The sequence below is a fragment of the Manihot esculenta genome, chromosome 10 (genome assembly GCF_001659605.2).
Source record: "Manihot esculenta cultivar AM560-2 chromosome 10, M.esculenta_v8, whole genome shotgun sequence".
Classification (NCBI taxonomy): Eukaryota; Viridiplantae; Streptophyta; class Magnoliopsida; order Malpighiales; family Euphorbiaceae; genus Manihot; species Manihot esculenta.
Genome location: NC_035170.2, coordinates 8,904,213 through 8,925,653, shown reverse-complemented (window position 1 = coordinate 8,925,653; position 21,441 = coordinate 8,904,213). Strand labels below are relative to the sequence as shown.

The following is a 21,441-nucleotide window of genomic DNA, read 5'->3' as shown; positions in this document are numbered from 1 at the left end:
AGAGACCTTTCGCATCTTTGCTCCCTCTTTGAGTGTTTACGTAGAGGATCAGACCCCTATAGAGCATACAATCATAGCCTACGAAAAGTAGTTGAACGGAGGTCTTCGGTTCCCTATGGACCCTTTTTTATTGAGCTCCTTCAATTTCACAAGCTTTCAGTCATCCAGCTACACCCAAACAGTTGGAAGATCCTAGTGGCTTTCTGGTTTGTTTATTTGAACAACAATGTTGAGTCGAGTGTTGCATTGTTCTCCTAGTTGTACCAACTAGGTACCAAAAAGAATGAAGAATTATGGTACATCAGTGGGAGAAATGTTAGACGCACTTCGATCGGATCCCCTCATCACTGAAATGCTGGAAGAATAAATTTTTCATTCTTTGCAACTAGGTGTCTGGGGGTTTTAGTTGTCTTTGAATGATCTAGATATATGGGTAGAGTTGCGAAAGGATGGGGTCCAGCCACGGAGAAATCAGGACGAAGCTTTAGCCTTCCTCCAGACGATGGCCACGTCCCAGAAAATGGACATTACCAAGGCAGTGAGGAATGTCGTTTTGTCTTGGTAAAGCCATCTTTAGGTAAGCTAGGCTCAGAGTCCTCACTCGCCTAGCCTTTCCAGCCTTAGGGAGAGCACTTCCTTAGCTAGCGATCAGGGTATTTTTCTTTCTGCCTTCTTTTAGATTTCAAACTACCTTACCTACTTTTCAATCTACACAGATATAGTTGAATCAAGAAGCAAATTTGCTAAAGCAGCATGTACAGCCCAAAAAGGCAAAGTTGTAGTTGAGGCAACCGCGCCTTCGCCCAAATGTGCTCGTCACATTGAGGCGATTATCAGCCTTCCTCCTCCTCCACCCCCTCCTGTAATAGAAGAGTCGGCTCCTTTTCAGCCTGAGTCTTCTACAAGAGGTGTCTGCATCAATTCTTGCTACTGCTGAGCCCATGCCAGAAAATACTAATGTCAAGGCTTTATGGCCTCATAGCATCCAACATCTGACTTTGACGCATCGGACGACCTCCCTCCTTGACAAACCCCACTTATCAGTCCTAATTTTGAAGAATGCTTTAAGGCTTGGGGACCATCACCATCTGAACGAGATCTAGACATACGACCTCTTTAACAACATTATGCACTCCACCATGGAGGGTGCTATCTATGCCTATATGGCCAAGGAGAGCTACAAAGCTCTTAGGCAAGATTTTGGGGTGCAAGAGACAGACAAAAATCTCCTACGTGAGGAGTGCTCGAGGCTGAAGCCCGAGTTAATGAGGTGAAGGGCACTATGAACAAGACTTTAGAGTCAGTGGACAAGCTCTAGGCGGACCTAGGTGAGGCCAACACTTCCAAGCTTACCCTTGAGAATCGGGCAAAAAGTGCCAAGGATCAAGTGGCTATGCTTCAGCGCTAAGTCCAGGAGCTGTAGTCTCAAACAAAAAAGACTCGGGCCGCCACAGACAAAGTGGTTTAACTGGAAGCTGAGCTTCAGGAGATGGTGGCCTAAGGTAGAGAGATGTTTGTACAAGGGTAAGACTCTGTCAAGAAGGAGCTCATTAGGCGATTTCTTATGGAAGACTTCTCTTGGATTGACAGCATCTTCTCGAACGAGGAGGATTGGGAGAAGGATGGGCGAGAGGAGCAAGGGGCGATTGAAGACAACCCTCCTAACTAGGCTCCTTCTGTAATAGCAAATAATGAGGTTGCCTCGAAAGCTCGGGAGGCAGCAATTGATGATGTCCCTCCTGCCTTGTAAGTTTTTCTTTTTTATTGAATGAAAGCTTTTTACTTTATCATTGCTCATGAAGTTTGTCTGATCGGTACTTGACCATGACTCTCGCCCAACTATTAAGACTTAATTAACCTCTTTAAAAGATTTGTTGAGGGGCTACTATCCGACCATAATTCCTGATCACTAGCCTAACTAACAGCCATAAAATAAATATCTCGAAAATGGGGTCACCATTCGGACATGTAGCTTGGTGTGTACTTGCCTTATGGTTTGAGTATAAAAAAGCCTTAGAAAAACTTTAGTAATATAGGACTAACACTCGGTTCTAGTGATTATTCACCTTGTGGCCCGGGCATAGAATGTCTTGATTAGCGGGACTAACATCCGGATTATAGCCTAATGAAATCCGTCTTGTGGCCTGGCATAGCGGGACTAACACTCGGATTAGGGCCTAGCATAAGATGTCTTGTTTAGCGAGACTAATACCTGGATTATGGCCTGGCAGAACCCGCCTTGTGGCCTGGCATAAAATGTCTTATTTAATAGAACTAACACCTGGATTATGAACTATCATAAGATACCTTATTTAGTGGAACTAACACCCGGATTATAGCCTGGCAGAACCTGCCTTGTGGCCTGACATGGTGGGACTAACACTCGGATTAGTACCTGGTGAAACTCGCCTTGTGGCTTGGCATAAGATGCCTTATTTAGTGGGACTACCACCCAGATTATGGCGTGGTGGAACCCGCCTTGTGGCCTCGTATAAGGTGCCTTGTTTAGCAAGACTAACACCCAAATTATGGCCTGGCAGAACTAGTCTTGTGGCCTTCAATAAATGCTCTTTAATTTTTTTTTGAAAAAGCACTCCCAACATTCCTTATCACTGAAGAACACAACATATGAAAAACATATCTCTTTAACTATTATTGATAAAATCTTCTCAGATTACAAATATTCTAAACGGGGGGAATGACTTGGCCATCTGTCTTGACCAGCTTACAAGACCTTGGGTGAATGACCTGCGTGGTCCTTTTTAGTTTTCGCCCAACTTACCAAACCCGATATTATCGCTTGTTACATCCGTCCTTTTAAGAATTAAATCTCCTACATTAGAGACAATTGACCCAACTCTTCTATTGAACACTCGAGACACCTCCATTGTATGTCTGTAGTCTTCGTAAAAATGATAATACTTGGTTCTGTCTTGTCTTTCAGCTCTTACTGAGTTGAGCTTTGGAGGCCATCTGACTTCCTTGTCGTTCTTTCTTATCCACATTAGAATGCGTATTCGTGAGTCATTTAATGGAATATAATTCTTATACTTACTTTGGTCATCCCTTCTTCAAGAGATTGGGTTGCTTCTATGGTCTTCTTCGTATCCTCACATCTCTGCCTTTTGGTTTTGCTTTTGACCCGTCTTTTTTTCTTCTTTTAATGCTTAGACTTCATCATCCAACCTGGTATATTTCTAGAATTTGTTCATTAATTGTTGGTACATAGCAACTGTGTTCTTGATTAAAGAATTCATAAACTTGATGTTGCGTGTTCCTTACTTCAAGACTTCATATGCTATCTCATGATTTAATTTCTCTACTTGTATTTTTTTGCATTAAATCATGAGATAAAACTCCTCAAAGACTCGCCCTCTCCTTGATGGATCTTCCGCAAGTTAGAGGAGAATTTTTTTAGGAAGTATACAAGTAATAAATCTGAACTTAAATAACATAGCGAGTTATGTAAAATTCTAAATTAAACCTGGGCTCAAATGTTGGTACCATTTCTGATCCAAACCTATGAGTGTTGATGGAAACACTCAGCACAACACAAAATCATTGACATCTTGAAGCTGCATAGTCATTCTAAAGATCGCCAAGTGACTCATGGGATCCTCCATTCCATTATATCTACCCAAGCTTGGTAGCTTGAACTTGGTTGGAAAAGTTTTCACTAAAATCTCTTCTGATAGAGGTGAGGCACCATCCAGGTCGTAGTCCACCTCCTGCTCCTTCTAGTATCTTTGAGCAGCCCGTACCAACTTTCAGCCAATGTCTTTCGAAGCATTGTCTGGTGAATCTTCTTCTTCAAACTTGGCCTTCCTTTTGAGTCATGTCTAGACCGCCTCTGTCTGGATTTTTAGGCTATCTATGGAGGCTTCCTCCCTTCTCCTGGGAGTCATGAATGATGCCTCCTCCCGAGCTTTGTATTGCTCGAGAGTAACCTGCAAACTTCTGATATATTGGAGCATTTGCTCATTATTCAAATTGTTGAGATCTGTTACGCTTATCATAGGGGTGTGTTTTGTCCACTACGAAGAGTGGAAGAAATGATAGCGCCCTCATTGGTAGTGACTCTAGTAGCAGCTGGTGAATTGCCGGTTATCTCAAGGAAGGATAGAGATTTCTTTTTAAGAGACAAGGAGAATTAGATATCGGTTTTGATCCAAATGAATAGAGAGAATTCAATGAATTTTCCGACAATGGAACCAAATGATACGGCAAAAAATAGAGCTATGCTGTGATTGGTCAATCTTGCAAGAAAGAGAATGTAAGGTGGTTGGCACCTATAGCAGTCACTCCAACACTCAAGTCAGTAAACTGGAGAATAGGGCGAATGTAAGGAATTGATTAGTACATGAGAGTAGTGTAAGAATTGTGTACCTTTGTCTATGTGATCACTAGTTTTTATACCATAAGAAAATGGAGTTAATTATAATATTTTCTGAAAATCTAGCCGGTGTCGACTAATTGATAGGAGAGTCCACCGATTGATTGATGGATAATCTCGTAGTTACATGTGTAACAAGGATCTGCTGTATTACACGGACTAACGGTAACTTTATGTGAAGACTCGACTTTTCTAAGAAGGGTGAGTCCGGCGAGTCTTGGTGAAAGATCCGGTGTTACAGTGTTCGGGTCTTTCCTTGCGTAAGTGGAATCGTGTATCAGTTTATTTAACTTTTGTCACGTGATCCTGTCTTACGGTTACAACTCATTACTTGCTTTTGGTGATTGTTGTGTTATATAAAATATTAAAAAAAGTTTTTTGTGTGACCTATTAATTTCTTTAAAAAATTACACTTATTTTGTATCCATATAACCTATAAAATTAAATTAATCTGATTATTTTGAAATTGATCAAATAAATTTGTATTTTATTTTAAAATTGAATAAAGAAAATAATTTTTATTTCAAAATGATTCATAAACTCACCAAAATGATTTGAAAATCTTTAATACTATGTTTGGATACCAAGATTTAAAATTAAGGATACATTTTTAGTGCAAATTATTAACAAATCACGGATTTCAAATTACAATATTTTACTTGTTAAGAGCTTTTTAAAAAATTTTGAAATAACAATATTTTATAAATACTTTCAAAGCCACATTCAAATAAATATTGCCCTTAATTACAATCCTATTGTATATTTATAACTCTAATTAATTAAATAAAACATATATTTTTATCAATTCAAATCTCATATTTTAAATTCCCTCATCCAAATACAAGGTAAATTAATTAAAATGAATTCATAATTTCAAATGACAAGCACTCACAAACTTGGCTTGGTAATTCCCAATTCCCATTTCAAAAAAAAAAAAAATTTCAAATGACAAAATTTAATTTATAAAATAAAATTTAAAATAAGTCATAATATAAAATAGGGAGGTTTAAAATTTAGTCTTTTAGTATTGTCATTATTAATAAGTCAGTCCCTACATTTTCAAAAACATATTAAAACTTCTTTATTTTTTCTCTCTCTCAACAAAATAGTCTTTCTGTCTATTTCTGCCGTTAAAAATATAGCAAAAAAACAAATTACCCCCTTCTTTTCCTCTTCCTCCTCCTCCTCCTCCTCCTTCATTGATTCTTCCTCCTCTTCTTCTTCTTCTTCTTATTCTTTTTCTTATTCTTCTTCTTCTTCTTCTTCTTCTTCTTCTTCTTCTTCTTCTTCTTCTTTGATTCTTCTTCGATTTTTCTTTTTATTCTTCTTTTTTAAGGAGGAGGAGGAGGCGTCAATTCTTCTTCTTCTTCTTGACATTTTAATAGATATGAAAAAAAGATAAAAACATTTTAATAGATTTCTGAAAATGTAAAGATTGATTTGTTAATAATATCAATATCCAATGACTAAATAAGGAATTTTATTTGAGGGCGAAATTGAATTTTAAAAATTTTCTCTCTCATCCTTTATCTATTTTTAACGGAAATTTTATTTATTTTTAACCGAAAAGATGACGGAATGACTATTTTGTTGACGGAGAGAAAAAATAAGGACGGTTTAATAGGTTTCTAAAAATGTAGGAACTGACTTGTTAATAATGACAACATTCAATGACTAAATAGTAAATCTCCCTATAAAATAATTTAAATAATTGCTTAACTAGACTTTGTTTGCCTATTACGATATGAAAAGAAAAATGTCCCTTACGTAATTTTCACACACACGGAAAAAATGTATCTTCATTGGTGCTGCATTGAGTTTGCTGGTGCTCAGTGTGCTGTGATTTGCATCTGCATAATGTCTGATATTTGATGCCTTAGCTATGGATTATACTTGTTATGTGGTCAGCATTAATTGGAGTATTGATGTCACTGTAAGTGTTACTGGTTGTAGATGATGATTCTACTATGATTTTGTGAGCTTGGTTAATGCTGGTACAGTAATTATGATATGGAGCTGCATATTTTGCTGGTGAACGAAAGATGTTCTGCCTTTTGCATAAGGTTGATGTTTGATGCGGTGGCTAGCTTTGGGATTTGTTTTGGCTTGCTGATTGCATTGTTTCGAGGTTTGCGTGGTGCCTTTACGTTGTTATTGGTTGAGCCTTGATGTGCTCTGGAGCTGCTGTGGCTTAAGTTGGAGAATGTCTTGTGATGGTACTTGGTGTGTCTTTGGGTACTGTGGCATTGGCTAATTGCAACTTACGTAGGTGTGGTGTGATAGTATTACTGTTTTGCTGTTTTTTTCTTGTTGGCCTTTTGACAGATGGTCATCATTGAGTTGTTAGGTTGTGAGGGGCATGTATTAGGATTGTGTGTGTGGTTATTAGATACTTAACTACATTAAAGAATCGTACTAAAATGTTAAAAATCATATCGAATCAATTTATTTTATAATTTTAATTTAGCTTTGATTTTTTAATAAAAATTATACAGAAAACATATTTAACTGTACTGTATCAAAATCAAACTGAAAATTAATTTTATAAAATATTTTTTTTATTTCTATAAATTAATTATATATATTTTATTTTTTTTGAAATAAGAATCGGAAATTAGGAGGATAGAACTTGAGACCTCTAAAATTTACTCAGATATACTTACCCCAAACTAAATCTGTGAGTGCTAATTATATTTTATTTTTAAATTAAACTCAAATGAAAAGAAATAAGTTTATATGTTTGAAAATCAATAAAAATAAGTTTATTTATTGAAAAACTTTTTCCACATAAAATATTTTATATTTTTAAATACAAGTTATTTTCTGCCAATATAAAAAACTTAGAAACTAAATCAATTAAATATAAATTATAAAATGCTTAACTATATAAAGTTTGTAGTAAATTAGGTTTTGTTTATTTGCAAGAAAATAATTTGAAAAAAAAAATTGATAAAAAATATGTTTTAAAAAATAATTTATTTTCCTTATCTCATTATAATTTAAAAAATATAATATATTAATAAATATATAAAAATAATGTTAGTAAGATTCTCAAAAGCCAACAAAATATCAATTTTTTGAAATTTTTTTTTAAAAATGATTTAATTTTTTTTTAACAAAAAATATTCACTATTTACTAATTTTTCTAAATACTTTCAAAATATGAAAATACTTTTTAAGATTTTTTTTTTTGAAACAAATGGAGACATATTTTCATAGTAACAAACTAAATTTATAGAAAATAATTTATTTATTCTCTGTCGAACAAGAGTGTTTATATACAGATTACAAAACCCCGTTAAGATAATAAAATATTCTCCTAAAAATCTTCTATTTATTAATTAGTATCTATTAGCCCTATGATTTTGTAACTTATTATAATTATGTCCAGATTATATTCACACCATAACTCTCCCCCTTAAATTAGAGTACATATGTTTATCATGCCCAGCTTATTATAAAGATATTCTATTCTAGACTCATCTAATGTTTTGGTGAATAAATCACCCAGTTGTTCTCCAATCTTCACATAATTAGTGAAAATTAAATTTTCTTGAATTTTCTCACGTATAAAATAGCAATTAACTTCAATATGTTTAGTCTGTTTATAGTATACTAGATTGGAGGTAATATGAAGAGTAACCTAATTATCATACTAAAGTTTCGCAGATGACAAAATATCCACATCAGCTTCTTTCAATAGATGATTCATCCACAAAATCTCACAAGTGGATTGAGCCATGGCTTGTATTCTGACTCGGCACTGGATCTGGGTACCACATTCTGCTTCTTACTTTTCTGATACACGAAGTTTTCTCCAACAAACCCACAGTAGCCTATAGTGGATCTTATATCACTTTTGGATCCTACCTAATTAGTTTCTAAAAAGCACTCAACTATAATATGCCCAAGATTATTATAGAGTATACCAAGTCTAGGGTTCCCTTTTAGATAACATAGAATTTGTTTTAAAGTGGTCCAATATTTCACTGTAGGTGTAACGACCCGGAAATCGGACCTCTACCGGCGCTAGGATCCAAATCGACATAAGGTCGCCGGGACCCGTAGCAAGCCTTATCATATATCCTGTATACCTGTTTAATCCCACACATGATCATACATTTACATAAGAATTTAAACTTTTATTTCATTCACCAAGGTCAACCTGTGCATGCACAACTCATAACCATAAAACCCCACACTGGAGCCCTCATCAAATGCTCCAATGGGGTAACATATTATATTTTAAGCTTGGATTACGTAAGCACCATTAAACATTTCATTAAAAGATCATGTACCAAAAAGGGATTAACATACACTAGGGCCAAGCACAATTCTAAACCTCAATATACATCATTGCATTACATTACTGTACTATACGTTACATTACAATATTTTTTTCATGTTTACATCTAGCTATTACATAAAACATGACTTTACTCTAACTGACCTCCTGGTCTATTCCGTACCTGCAAACCTGGGGTTAAGGGAATGGGGTGAGCTACTAGAGCCCAGTGAGCAGAATAATAAAACATTCTATTTAAAACATATGATCTCATGGAATGCATCACATCACAAACAAATCACAATCAAGGATGAACTTGTCACCAATAGCCCTCTACACATTCCAATAGTGCCAGGGGCGTAGAATGGGCCTCACTGGTCTTTCTCTTACATTAACATAACATAACATTTCCATATGCCAGGGGCGTAGAATGGGCCTCACTGGTCTTTCTCTTACATAGTGCCAGGGGCGTAGAATGGGCCTCACTAGTCTTTCATACCGTATCATCACTATCTCATATCATATCATATCATAGTGAGGGCTAAAGGATCATCCAACATTCATCCACATCAACAACATAACATGCAATGCAACATATTCGTGAATTCTAATGCAAGCACCCTAATATATCTCATGGCATTCATGATGCGTGAATCATGCTAAAACTTTCATTATTTTACTTTGAAACATAAGGAGTCATTCTACTCACCTCAGGCTAGCTCTGAAAAGACACTAAAGCAGCTATCTCACTGTTGGGGTCCTCGGTTCCTCGGGTTCGAACCTACACAGGTGGACTCAAATGAGGGACCAGACAAACATGAATATGACTCTAAAATACTCCCCAAAAACCCCCTAAAACACCTTAAAATAATCATAGAAATCATGCAAAGGAAGGCTGAACAGGGCACTTTCGGCGGCAGGTTCGGCGGCCGAAAGTCCCTCCAGAACCAAAAGTCATGCACATTCGGCGGCACTTTCGGTGGCCGAAGGTTCCTTCCAGATCCAAAACTCATGCATGTTCGGCTGCACCTTCGGCGGCCGAAACTCCCTTTCAGAGCTGAAAGTCCACTTTCGGAGGCAGGGTTCGGCAGCCAAAAGTTTGCCTCCACAGGCAGGTTCGGCGGCTGAAAGGGCCTTCGGCTGCCGAACCTGGGTTCTCCCAAAGTGGCAGAATCCAGCCTCCTCATGCACATTTTGCCTCCCAAACCATTCAAACATGCATTTAGCTATTCTACAACATGCATACTCGAGCAAATAAGCTTATAGGGGTCTCAAACTATCCTAAACCCCCAACAACAACACAAAACATACATATACAACACACATTAACCATACAAGCACATAAACCTAAATATGCATTTCTACCCCATGAACCTTCATGGAACTTAACCAAAACATGAAAAGAGGGGAGGATCTACTCTTACCTCTTGAAGATCGTGAGGAGAGGTGATCCAACTCGGAGATGGGAGAGATCTAGCTCATTGGGTCTCCAAGCTCCAAAAACTTGATCTTTAGCTCAAAACTTCAAAACCAAGTTAAAACTCGTTAAAACTTGAAAGATTTGAGGAAAATCATTAAAACCAACTGTGGGAGGGCATGGACTCACCTCTGGCCGGAAATGGGGAAGAAACTCGCCCATTTTCGGCCATGGGGCTTCTTATATGGGCTGGCCAGGCCACCTTCGGAAGCCTAAAGTGCCTCCAAAACTCACGCAAGTTCAACGGCCGAACATGGGGTTCGGCGGTCGAACCTGGAATTCCCTCTATGGTTTTTTTCATTCAAAATTCAATTTCTTTCTTACTTTAAACCTTAAAATACATTAAAACATTTTATGAAAACATGATTTTACCCTTCTAGAGGTTTTTGACATCCGAGATTCCACCGGACGGTAGGAATTCCGATACCGGAGTCTAGCCGGGTATTACAGTAGGTGTAGATATGAACTGACTTACAATACTTATTGCAAAAGTAATATTTGGCTGAGTCATTATTGTAAGGTAGTTTAGTTTTTCAACCAACTTCTTGTATCTCTCTGGGTCATCATAAGGATCTCCATCATCCTTCGTGAGACATACACTAGGAGTTATTGGTGTGTCACAGGGTTTAGTTACTGACTTCCTTATTTCTACAAGTAAGTCAAGGACATACTTCCTTGGAGACAAGAAAATTCACCTTTTATTTCTCATGACTTCTACTCCCAATAAATACTTAAGCTGATCCAAGGCTTTGATATGAAAACTCGCATGCAATAAGGATTTGAGAGAAAAAATCCCTACATAATCATCATCTATAATGACAATGTCATCAACATATATAACAAGAAATACTAGCATCTGAATGTCTATAGAAGACTAAGTGGTTACACTTACTCTTTTTCAACCCAAAATTTTGAACAACTTTACTGAACTTTCCAAACCAAGCAGGGTACTCAACTTCAACCAATACAAAGATTTCTTCAAACGGCATACTTTCCCATACTCCCTTTGAGCAACAAATCCATGTGGTTGCTCCATATACACCTCCTCTTAGAGGTCACCATATAGAAAGGCATTCTTTATATCAAGTTGGTGTAATTGCCAATGCTGAGAAGTAACTAAGGAAATGAACAAGCGAACCGAGGTCATTTTGGCTACAAGGAAGAAAGTGTTAAAATAGCCGACTCTTAGATTTGTGCATATTCTTTAGCGACAAGACGTTCCTTAAGCCTCACTATGGAACCATCTGGATTAACTTTCATGGTAAACACCCATTTCTTGCCTCAAGGTAAATCACCTAAGTTCCATGTATGGTTATTATTTAGAGTCTTAATCTCATTAATCATTTCATCATGCCACCCAAAATGCGTTAGGGCCTCTTTAACTATTTAAGTAAGGAGATGGAATTTAGAGAGGCAATTAAGAAAGTAGAAGAAGGAGATGGGAGATCATAAGAAAGAAAGTTTACAATAGAATTTACAAAGTTTAATAGGGAGGTTAAGGTCACTTGGTGATGGATCCGATAGCGAAGAAGATTCTGATGCAGGATATGTATTAGTAGATACAGGTCTTCTAAAGTAAACTTGAACCACCGGCAGGTTGGCAGAAGGCTGAGTACTAGAAGAAACCCCTTTAGTAGGGTGTGGAGGGGAAGATAAACTAGTTGAGATCCCATTATCTGATATGACCCTATAGATGAGTCTCTCATCTTTCTCTCCTTGATTGATAGATGGTTGTGCTATAGAAAAGAATGGATTTTCTCAAAAAAGACCACATCAGTTGAGACCAAATATTTATTGAGGTGTGGAGAATAATATCAATACCGCTTCTGAAGATACACTTTAAAGTTTTAGGATTAAGCTTAATTACATAAAATTGGACTTCCCAAACATAGCAAGTATTGCTAAAAATATATAGTTCTAATGAAAATAATGACTTATCAAGAAAAAGTACACCATATGGAGTATCACTATTGAGTACCGAGGAGGGCATGTGATTAATGAGAAAGCATGCCCTAAGCCCATGTCAATTCAGAATTACTTAGGAACTTGCATTTGGAATAACATGGCTCGAGCAATCTTAAGAAGATGCCTATTCTTCCTTTCAACAACCCCATTTTGAGCTTGACATGTATTCTTTAGCATTACTGTTTCACGAATTGTGCACAGAAACATTAAATTGAGTCTTGATTTCAACAAAAAAAGTAAAAAAAAAAAAAAAAAAGAAAAGAGAAAATATTGTAAAACAATGCTTCATAAAATAAATACAAGTTATTATAGAAAAATCATCCACAAAAGTGTTAAAATATATGAACCCAATCTTAGACCTAAAAGGACAAGGTCCTTAAATGTTTGAATGAACTATTTAAAAGTAGATTCAGTCCGTTTATTGATTATAGGACTAAGAGAGATACGATGGTGTTTTGCAAAACAACAAGACTCACATTCTAATGAATGGACATCATGAAGCTCGGGATATAACTTTTTCAAAATTGATACAAAAGAATGTCCTAACTGGCAATATGCTTTAGATGGAGAGAGTACACTAAAACAAACAACTGACAAAGGCACCTAAGCATCCAAAATATAGAGACTATTAGATACATATATTTTACCAATAATCTTTTTCGTCATAAGATCATGAAAAAATAATTATCAGGAAAAAAAAAGAGACATAACAGTTTAGGTTTTTGGTATATTTGCTCATAGAGATTAAATTAAAGACAATATTAGGTAAACTTAATACGGATGATAAAGTGATGGAAGAAGTAGACTTAATAATCTCAAAACCCTCAATATTATATTACAACCTATCAGCTATGATTACGGGAGAAAATGTCTTATGTGATTAGAAACTAGAAAATGTATAGGGATTACCTGTCATATAATCTGTGACTCCAAAATCAATGACACATTTATTTAATGAGGAAATAAGACATATTTTATCTGTCTCAATAATAATAATGACCGAAATGAACTTCTTAAATAGATCCTGATACTAAGCATATTTATCAGTCGAGATAGTGCCAATATTCCTAGAAACGAAGTTGGATGTAGCAACATTAACCATTGGAATCTTTTGAATTTTATTCTGCAACTCCTTACAGTATCTTTTTGTATAGTCATATTTCTTACAGTACCAACAAATAAGATTACTCAAATTATTAGCATCTGCAACAACTTTACATCTATTATTATTTTCCCATCTTTCTTTGGTAATTATAAACTTAGTGTCATAACAATATCTGAAAATTAAATTTAAATGAGACCCAATCCAGTAACGTCATAAATCCACCAAAATCCAACGCTTCAAAGCACCACCAAGAAAGAGATACCAAAAACAAAACAACACATAGGGTTGAAATTTCAAGGCAAAGACAATAAAAAATAGACACGGTTTCTGGACGTTATGAACAGTATTGATGAACAATACTCGTGAGCAGTGCTCATGAACAGTACCGATGTACAGTACCCAATTTCAGCCTTAAAAATTTAAAGATTCTGATATCATATAACAAATTAGATTCGTGGGAGATAGTTGATGTATTCTCTATTAAATAAGGGTATTTATATATAGATTACAAGATCTTATTAAGATAACAAATTATTCTCCTAATTCTATCTATCAATTAATGTTAATTAGACCTATAATTTTGCAATCTATTGTAATTATGTACATATTATATTTACACTATAATATCTATTTTACGCTTAGAATTTTATTTTGTTTTACTATTTTTTTACATAATTTATTTTATTATTTCTAAAATTTTCCATACTTGTAAAGAATTGTTTAATCTATAAAGTGGATGGTGTTCACTAGTAATGCAGGCCATATCAGTTGTTGCTTAATTATTCAAGTTGTTTCTATTGATCAACGAAATCCTATCCTTTTGCTCCTACATCCACACTTACGTGGCTATTGATGTTAGTTTTACCTTAAAAAAATATATTAAGATATTTGTTGTATTTTAAAAAATTTATTAATTAATTTTTCCATTAATATTAACTATTGAGTATTATAAAAATATTTAAAATAATTTTAATATAGAAAGACTAATTAATAGTTTTTATAAATTTAGAAGATCAACTAACTAACGAAGTTTTTTAAACCATAAAAATTAAATAGTAAAAGATTTAATAGTTAAAACTAAACGAACATATAAATTTTAAAATTTTTAAAATATTTTAATAAATTTTTCAAAACTAAAAAATCAAATAATGAATTTTTAATCATAAAATAAAAATATTTTAATGTCGTTTTCCTTTTGATTTCAAATTGAATAAGTAATTTTTCTACAGGTGCTCTTATTGTCAATTAATTATAAAAGCAAAAAAGTTAGCATATAATAAAACTTAAATGATGAACATAATATTAATTTAATTAATTGATTTGATTTACATTTAGATTAAAAACTCCTTAACCTAACTTAAAACTAAATTCTATAAAGTTATATAATTAATTCACTATTTATATTGGATATGATTGGCAAGTCATAAAATGAAAAATTAAGTGGAAGAAATAAATGTTCATAAAAATAATATTCGATCCAGATTTTTGTCGGATACAAATAAGAGTTGGAGCCCAAGCCACCAACTAAGGAAGATGGACTTTCTCCATATTTTCGTGAAGGTGGGCTTTGTTCAACGGATTGTGTGAGCTCAATCTTTAGATTTTTTTACGACGGTAACTTTTTTTTTTAACCATACAATAGAATTGCATTTCAAAGGCCCACAAGACGTAACTATAAAAAGGCTAAACAGTAAAAGTCCAATACAAAATAATCCAATTTGAATAAATCAAAAATTAAAACCAAAGTTAAAACCAACCAATAATTCAAAATCAATACAAACTAAACCAGAAGTCAAACAGACAAAAACCATCGTGGCAACGACTTTCTCTGCAGACACTGACAAAAATCGATGCAAACCCCAAAACGAAGAAGACCAACATAGAGCCACCATAACAGTCAAAACTCAAAGAACGGCTAATAAGCATACATGTAATCACTGAAAACAGCAAAACCAAAGAGGATACTGACACACCAACACCGAAGAAAAATAGAGTACCATAACACCAAAGTAGAGCCCATCACAACGGCTAAACACGAAACACATATAAATAAAAAGAAAGGAAGAAGACAAACATGCAAGCACTACAAATCGCAACAAATAGTAGGCCCATGAAAAATTTGAAGCGAACATCTACAGAAATGAAGGAGACGCAATAGAGTTTAGCCGTAAGAAAGCCAATGGGAGTGGAAATCACCGTATTAATAGTGCGGTCCTGCTGAGATGCCATCGTCACATATGTAGAGATCTTCTATCCAGAAGCCAAAGTTAAAATCCCTTATCAACATAGACTCCATAAAAGCACCCTTGCAAAACCAGATAATCTCTATAAAAAAATATATATATATATAAAAAGAAATAGAAAAACGAAAGAAACCCCATCGTGTCCACTCTCAATGAAAAAACCGAGTGGAACAGAGGAACCACAACCAAATAGAAAAGAAAAGAATAATCATCTTCACCCAATAGCTAGGGATAGTGGAACAACACAGAAGAAAAATGAAGCCAAAAGCAAAACCCCAAACTTAACAATTGAAACAGAAAAAAAAAAAAAAAAAACTTTTATCTCCTTCCTCGTGGCCCTCCTCTCCTTTCTCTTCCCTTTCTCCTTTAAAGGTAACTTTTATTTAAGGGGTTAGATCTATCTTAAAGATAATAATATAATATAGATTTAATTTTTTAACTTGAAAGAGAAAAAAAAATACTAAAACTTTATTTTCTTATAAAGCTAAACTGACTTGAATAACTTAATAAAAAGTGTAAGAGTGTAAAATGTTTATGCGACTTGTGATGAAGATTTTTTCAAGAATGTTTTTACTAAAAGATCTATAAAATAAAGAGAAATAGAGTCCAATAGTGATGCCTGGTGAAAATCATTCCACGCTCAAATTAAATCTATAATTTATATAGAAATATTTATTAAAAAAATAAAGAGAGCAAGAAAAACAAGGAATTGATGGAAAGAGGAGAAACTTTTTTTTTTTTTACTACCTAGTATTTTTATAGGAGATTGTGAAAATATGCCTTGGCATATTTTATGGGAGAGCATTTGTGAGAAGAGAGAATAGCTGAGCTTTATCTAACCATTTAAAATATAATTTTAGAGATCTTAACCCTAGCTAATAACTTTAGTGATCTGAAAATCCCTAAGTTAGCCTTGGCCCTCAGTTTTGCTTAGTGTTTTTCCTCCAAACCAAAGAACCCTTCCTGATCTTTTACATGATTCTTCTAAAAGTTCAAGAGACGTTACAAGTTATTGCTCTTGAACATTCCAAAGGAACATTAACCGAGACTAAGGCTTGGTAGTCTAACACCCAAAAAGAGAATTTGTGATTTTACGCTACAATCCCCAAATTTAGTTTAAAAATTTATATTGCTTTAGTTTCAAATTTAGAAATGAGCTAAAGATCCAAATAATATAGTAAGTGCATATTGATTCCCAATTATGAAATTGAGCGTATGCTGAATGTTTTGAGTTGCATAAATTTTTAAAATCGACTTCTCCTCGTCCAGTAATATATTTTGATTATTGAAAACTGATAGGATCCATTTGGTATTCACCATATATAATTTTAGAATTCCTCCAAAAATCCATGAGCTTCACAACCCATGAACACATTTAACCATCTTCGATCAAGGGCCTTTTTATTTTCAACACTGAAAGCAATTAAAACTTGTTGATCTTAACGTTAACAAAAACAAAAACAAAAATAAAAAGCTCAATCAACTGCTATAATCTCACAAATTTCAACTGTAACAGTAATAAGAATCAAGAGGTTGAAGATGGTATTAAGAAATGCAAAATTTTCATATTTTATGATCATTAAGCGGTGTATAAGTTGAACTCAGGAGTGGAATTATAGCACAAAACATGCGGCAAATGAAAATGAACCTGATGGCATTACATGAGATCACTGTTGTTGATATGGATGCTTAGTCCTCAAACGTGTGAAGTCCCAGCTGCTTTCATTTACATTATGGAAGAGGCAAAGGGACATGTGATGCCTCCGCCACATAATAGCATACTACCGGACTCGATTTTATTCTTAAATAACACCCTGTCAAATAACAAGCTTTCTGATGAGGCCCTCAAATTATACTCATCCAGATCACTGCGATTTGATTGTAAAATTTGTGAACTGATATTAACTTTCCCATTGTTTCTCTCAAAATTTTTGACATACTTCCCAATGTCATTCCGAAATTCAAACTTGTCACCTTGATTGTGCGCAAAAGAAAACTGAGTCCTATGGCTCCATCGTGCTTCTGAGCTATTTATATTGTTTTCATCAGGAATGCACTCCCTACTGCTGCTAGTACATGTCCTCCATTCCTGTAGAACATGAACAACCCTTCACGTTTAGAAACCAAATATTCTGATTGCTTCCTCCGTAATTTTCCTGATTGCTCAGTTTCTAGTTTAAGAACATCTTTTTTTGGTTTTTTTGAAGTACTAAGAACTTCATCTTTACCTTCATTAAAAATAAAATAGAACATAACAAAATAAAATATGATAAAGCAAGAACAAGTTTCACTCAGAAGTATGGTTAAATTTAGGAAGAAAAACGGAGAAAAAAAAATTAATAAAAAAATAATAAAAAAAACTCCTTATGAGCAGTAAGTTTTGATGATGATGATGATGATGATGATAACATAAAAATGATAAAATAATTCATTGTAATTTTTTATTGATAAAAGTACACTTAGCTAGGGTACCCTATTTCACACTTTCATCATTCAGGATATAAGAAATTTCCCGTTGCAATTTAAGTTGAGGTTTCACACCACTAGCACTTAAGTTACTTAATAGCCAACATGACACTTTAAATATTCATTTTCTAATGTTAATACGTGGATATGACTAAATTAAAATTTTCACAAATTTTGACAATTAAAAAATGTGGGTCTTACATTAGTTAAAATTTTAAATTATAATTAATAAAAATTATGGTGAATTATTTAGAATCCTTAAAAAAATTTACCATAAACAAAATTTATCCCTATATTTTGACAAACTGATTTACAAATATGCCCTTATATTTTGCAAAGTTAATCCTTTAGAATTACTATTATTTGCAAACTGATCCTTCTCTCCCCGCCCCCACCCCCTTAACTTTCAGATGAATGCCCATTGTGCATCTGACATGCCTGCTAGCATTGGTAAAATCTAAAAATTGAGTATGTGTCTCTAGCTGAGAGTGACTTAGTGTTTGGGGAGAGAGAAAAGTGCAAGTAGAGAGAAAATAAGATATAGCTGTAGTAATTAATGAGGACTTGTTTCTGGTAAGAAAGCATAGATCAGGAGAAAACCAGGTATCTGGTTTGAGTTCAGCATGGCTAGATCAGGTATTCTGGTTGGAGACCATTGTCATTTCTTGTAAAGCATTAAAAATATTGTACCCGACAAAACAACAATAGCTTTTGGATAATAAAGTTTTTATGGTTGACTAAATTGAAACTTGTTAAGAATGTGGAATGTGGACTTCTGATTTCCGTTTGTTCAGTTTCTTCATCACTATTGTTGTCATTTATGTTAATTGCTTTGAAGGTTTGAGATTGAATTTGCAGTGAAGAATCAAGAATGTTTAGTGTGTGTTTATAAGCTTTTGACCTGTCAAATCATAATTATTATTAATTTTGACATAATTGCAATTCTGAATTAATATGATGTGAAATTGTATATTTCTCCAATTTGCCTATGCTGATTTTAACTATAGGGGGATTAATGAGTTTATTTTTTCCTAGTCTATAAAACCCTAAATAAGTCAGGGGGCCAGGTGCATTATGGTATTAGAAAAACCTTAATTGAGCATGGCTTTTGCCCTGGGACTGATCAAGGCCCACCTAAAACTTAGGATTTATTTTATTCATTTTACATATTTGTTCAATTGGATAAAGCTTGGTGAATAAATCAGGCCTCAAATTCCAAGGAGGACCATAACCAAGGCTTAAAAAGGTTCAGGCTCCATTTAGGCAGCTTATCTCAACCCAGTTATTGAAGAGGTATCAACTATATTATTTTTGTTGCATGGATATGTCAAATCTAACTATATTTCTTTAAAGAAAAATTAAATAAAAGATAAAATGCTACAACTTAATAAACCTGTTTATCATCAGGGCAACTGTCAGGGCAGTGGTTGGCTGCGATAGTAGTATTGGCTTGAGAAATGGATGTACGATAACCAACAGGAGTCCTAATGCCAACCAAGCTGATTGGTGGGTCCTCTTGTGAAGAAAAATCAGAACTATCAAAAGTCGAAAGTGAGACACATTCATCAAAATAAGCCATAGCTTCTTCGGTTAATCGTTTTGACATCTTCCTTCTTTCAATGCTAGACTGTCATCAGACCAAAGAAACAAAAGAAAAGAATTAAATAAAGGAAAATAAATAAATAAAATGACAACTGTGCCAAAATCCTCGCCCCCCAACCCAACCCCTAGTTTAGAAGAAATACACAACATAAACATGTGGGCGTCTTCAATATGATCAGTGTGCACACATAGCTAAAAACATGACCTGGAAACCACTTAATAATATTTCTTGTAGCATTTTCATACCCACATATGGATCTTGACAATTGGATTCACCACCACAACCATCACCAAGATTGTGTTTCATTTGCAGCTAAAAACAACTCTTTGCCTTTGCTTTTCCAAAAGGAGGAAGAAAAAAAGAGCATTTACTGAAGGCACGAAAAGCAAGAGCACTACTTCAAAGAAAAAAAAGCTTTTTATGAGAAGCAATAATCCAAGTGACCCCACCGCCACCACTGGATTAATATCACAAGAAGTTCTAAAGAAAAAATACATATTATTTACCAAACATGCTTCTTTTAAACCTACTTCCATATCAAAGATCAAAAACCAACAAAAAGCAAGCATTTTGGAAAAAGCAAAAAGAAGTCTATGCAAGAAAATCCCGTGTTATAGAAAAGAATTTTCTATTTGAAACATGGCTAAATTAAGGAGTTACAGATTTTTGCATCTCATTCACATTGGATAAAGATAATCTTGGATACACATTTCAAAGTAATATGCAGGATATGGTCCGACATTAAAAGGAATCATATTCTAACTTATGGATTCACCTAATGCAAGTCCAAGTAAGCAAGAAACTTCATAATATGAAAAAAAAGAAAATTTGTTTAAACCTACCCATCTTCTCAAGATCTACCATTGGAATTCATAGCTACAGTTCCTTCATTATTTCAAAATTCAGATGCTATGAACATCCAACAGATGCCAATTTAAAGGTATGAAAACAAGGATTGAGTACTATAACCAGCCAGCCAGCCGATAAAGAATGAAAAATCATCAGAATACGTCCAAAACATAACTCACATTAGCTGATATTTGTCTACCTATTTACAGGACATAATCCAATATGACAGGATATTGTATACTGCACAGCTAAGGGTCAAACATGCATCAAATAATTCAACTGACCATGTCCAAAAAGAACATACCTTTCTTCCTGAACGAGTTTTTTGTGTATGTGAGATCTTGGGATCTGGAAGTACTTCTCTAAGGATTCTGCTCAGCTCTAAACCACGGTGCTCCTCAACAGCCAGGTCAGCTCGAAGTTTCCTAGCCCGTTCTTGGGACTACAATGTAAAAAATATCATCTCTAATTAAACCAAATGAAAAGAAGGGGAAGGAAAGAAAGAGAGAGAGAGAGAGAGAGAGATGAGAATAACACACCTCAGGCAGGACATGCCACACAAGTTTTAAATTCAGATGCATTGTAGTTTATCAAAATGAGGAATATAAAATAATCGACTCGCAAAATTATTCATATTTATTCAAACACGTACCAGTCAAATAAAAGATAACCTTAAGTTGGATTAAACCATAAATATAAGTACTAACAATTTGGCTTCCACTTACAGGTAAAATTTACAACCAAAACCACCTAAGAAAAATGTAAAATGGCAGGTAATGTTTTATCAATTAGCAGTTTAGCCCAATTTGTTTTCAATCATAAGCTCAGCTAAAGCTTCTGGAAGGAAAAGTACCTGCTCAAGCTTATTGGCATATTCTCTTCTGATGTCTAAAACTAATTCAACTGCACTTGGGTTGACCAAGTCAGGAGGAACGTCAGTTACATTGGTGATGGCAATAGTAGTTGCATTACTCCTTCGGACAGCCTGAGATAAAGAAGCTAGTTCTGAGTAGATTATGGTATAGCATGAAATATGATATGATTCATACCAGAAG

The 21,441-nt window shown here is 34.5% G+C and overlaps 1 protein-coding gene across 6 annotated transcripts in view; it reads right to left on the bottom strand.

Annotated features, from left to right (window-relative positions):
• Positions 1-9,398: 9,398 nt before the first annotated feature.
• The window catches only part of LOC110623974, a 58,442-nt gene continuing 46,399 nt past the window's right edge, over positions 9,399-21,441 (bottom strand). For 4 of the 6 annotated variants that reach the window (XM_043960550.1, XM_043960552.1, XM_043960553.1 and 1 more), the window contains exons 19-22: positions 21,240-21,371; positions 20,691-20,828; positions 19,328-19,561; positions 17,014-17,557 (exon numbers count right to left, since the gene is read on the bottom strand). In XM_043960550.1, the coding sequence (XP_043816485.1) occupies positions 17,195-17,557; positions 19,328-19,561; positions 20,691-20,828; positions 21,240-21,371 (867 nt within the window). In that variant the 3' untranslated portion in view covers positions 17,014-17,194. Of the gene's footprint in view, positions 9,460-15,206; positions 15,531-17,013; positions 17,558-19,327; positions 19,562-20,690; positions 20,829-21,239; positions 21,372-21,441 lie in introns of those variants that run through there. The other 2 variants (XR_006352228.1, XR_006352227.1) reach the window with 2 other exon arrangements.